Genomic DNA, 2,426 nt, shown 5'->3' with positions numbered 1-2,426 from the left:
GGCAAGAAGGAGACCCAGGCAGGTTGGGAAAGGAAGTGACTTCTTAAAGGTGGGGTTTCAAGGTCGAGGGGGAGGAGAGGGCTGGAAGACCAGCCCTGGAGGTTGAGCAGTGGGGCCTGGACTCCAAGATGTTGAGGGAGAAAGGGGTGGGGCGGAAACTCCGGACTCTGAAGAAGGGGGCGGGGTTAGAACTCCAGTACTTGAGGGAGGAAGGGAAGGGGTGGGCCCGTCTGGGTCTCAGCGTGGAGGACGGCGGTGGCTCCAGCCTCCCCAGGGCCACACCTCTGAAGTTCCAAGTTACTGTCCAGTTCATCCCCGATGCGCTTCAGACATTCGCTTAGCTTCTTGGTGGATGGGTCCTGGGGTACCCGCTCCAGGGCCAACTCGGGCGCCTCCCCCCCAATCCGCTTGGCTCGGTCCTGGATGAAACTAGAGTGGGAATGGAGTGCGGGGGGTGCAGAATCAGAAGGGGGTGTCATGCCTCCAATCCGCTCACAATAATCAGACCTCAAACTCACCCCTGAAGCAAAAGGGCCCCTGTCTTCATGATCTGTTCAGAGCTGGTGGGCCCTAGAGGAGAAAGGAGGGAAGAGGTGCCTGGACTCTGGGGTTCAGGGGATCAGAGGCCTGGCGAGGCTCACGGTCCTTGAAGGACCGCAGGGCTCGGGCCATGGACTCCTGGGGCCCTGGTAGGTATAGACTGGGGCAAGAAGGCTGAGTCCTTGCTGGAGGAAGAGGCCGGGAGCCTGGGCCTGAAGCCTGTGTATTTCCGGGAAAGGAGGCTGAGGGGAACCTTCAAAGCATCCAGACCCCCTGGCCTGAAGGGGCAGGGGCGGGACGCGCCCCTCCCACCAGGGGCAGAGGCAGGAAGTGATGCCGGCGACAAGCCCAGGCCTGCCCGGGGGCTTGAGTTCTAAGGTCTCCAGGTTCTCGGGGGTCGGAGGGCGCCGGGCAGCAAGGGATCGGGGCGCGGAGGCCGGGGGGGGGGGCGTTGCTGAGGACCCAGACAAGACGGCGCTGGAGGCTGGCAGCGCCCGATCGGGGACTTTCTGCCCCGCGGTGCTTGGAGATCGCACGGACCCGGGCCGGCAGGAGGGATCCTGGGGCCGGCCGGCGAGCGGAGGGCTCGCTCTCCACCCGCCCGTCTGCCTCCCGCCTCACCCCCGCCTCTGGACTGCTCCCCGGACCCGTCCATCACCGCCGCTCCCGCCGCCGCAGCCTCTAAGCCGGGTCCGCTCAGGCGGCCGCCGCGCGCGCCCGGTCACGTGACCGCCCCCCGCGAACGTGCGTCCATCACGTGGCTGCCCCGCAAAATGGCCGCCGCTGGCCGCTGCACCGCAACAAACACCCCCCTCCGGATCACGTGGCTGCTCTTTCCCCGCCCCTGGACGGCTTAACCCCTACCAGGTGATGGTGCCCGCAGGGCCCCCTTTGTGAAATGATTCCTTCAGTATTTTCCGAGGATTCTGATGTGGCTTGAGACCACCCACGGAAGAGACAACAGCAATTGTAGGGGCTCGGGTCATCAATCGCGTGTATTCAGGCAGGGCATTTTAGATGACAAAAGCTCGTGTTTATTTATGTGTATGTGCATGTGTCTAAGCATGTGAGAAAATAAAGGGAATTAAAAATTCCAAAAGTGTTCAAACTAGTCTATAGTGAAAGGTTGGCAGAGTTTAGACGACGGGGGGAGGAACAGAGGCTCCCACAATGCACCCTAGCTTGCTCTGAGTAGTGGGTAAACGGGTTTGTTCTTGGCACTGACTCAGCCCTCGCTCATGACAACCGCATGCGCAAAGAAACAAAACACTGTCTGGTGCTGCGCCAGGATTGGACACTCCAATAATCCATATGGTTTTCATTGGCTGATTTGCAGAAGGAGATCACCAATCACCAGGCTTTTTATTTTCCTAGCCCATCTTAGTCTGGAAGCTCTGCTGAAACCTGACAGTATCCTAGGGTCTCGCAAGCCTCTGTCTACAGACGGGTGGTGGCTGGGGCTAAGGTGCGCTGGTGGGGGATGGAACCGGAGTATCCTGAACAGAACGTAAGAATTCTCCCACCCAGCCACCTCCGCTCCTTCTTACTTTCGGTCCACCTGCAGACTCCTAAACAGTAAAGCCATGGGGTGGGGGCAATTTTTAGCAAAATCTAAGTCAAAACCATTTACAATAATAAATATGCTGTATGTAGACCACGATGTCCATCTCCAAGTTGACTCCCACTGAGTCTCCCCTCTAGGGGTTCGTGTCCTTGGCCGCATTGTAGGGCTGACCAGTATGACCAACAGGACGTGATGGCAGTGATGGAGTGTGACTTCGGAAGTTAGGGCATAACCTTCAAACCTTGAACCAACAGTGACCCTGAGGCTACTTGGTAGCTAAATGACAAACTGGCTCCAAAAAAAAAGAAAAATCATTATTCTC

The 2,426-nt window shown here is 58.5% G+C and overlaps 1 protein-coding gene across 1 annotated transcript in view; it reads right to left on the bottom strand.

Annotated features, from left to right (window-relative positions):
* BAX (BCL2 associated X, apoptosis regulator) overlaps positions 1-1,195 on the bottom strand; it is a 3,744-nt gene extending 2,549 nt beyond the window's left edge. Inside the window, exons 1-3 of the mRNA XM_007942998.1 lie at positions 1,162-1,195; positions 519-570; positions 201-429 (exon numbers count right to left, since the gene is read on the bottom strand). Coding sequence (XP_007941189.1) covers positions 201-429; positions 519-570; positions 1,162-1,195 — 315 coding nt within the window. The remainder of the gene's footprint in view (positions 1-200; positions 430-518; positions 571-1,161) is intronic.
* Positions 1,196-2,426: the final 1,231 nt, after the last annotated feature.

This window comes from Orycteropus afer, unplaced genomic scaffold, assembly GCF_000298275.1.
Source record: "Orycteropus afer afer isolate SDZICR_OR568_19922 unplaced genomic scaffold, OryAfe1.0 scaffold00099, whole genome shotgun sequence".
Lineage (NCBI taxonomy): Eukaryota > Metazoa > Chordata > Mammalia > Tubulidentata > Orycteropodidae > Orycteropus > Orycteropus afer.
The sequence above is the reverse complement of the archived record's forward strand: the minus strand, read 5'-3'. Positions and strand labels throughout refer to the sequence as shown.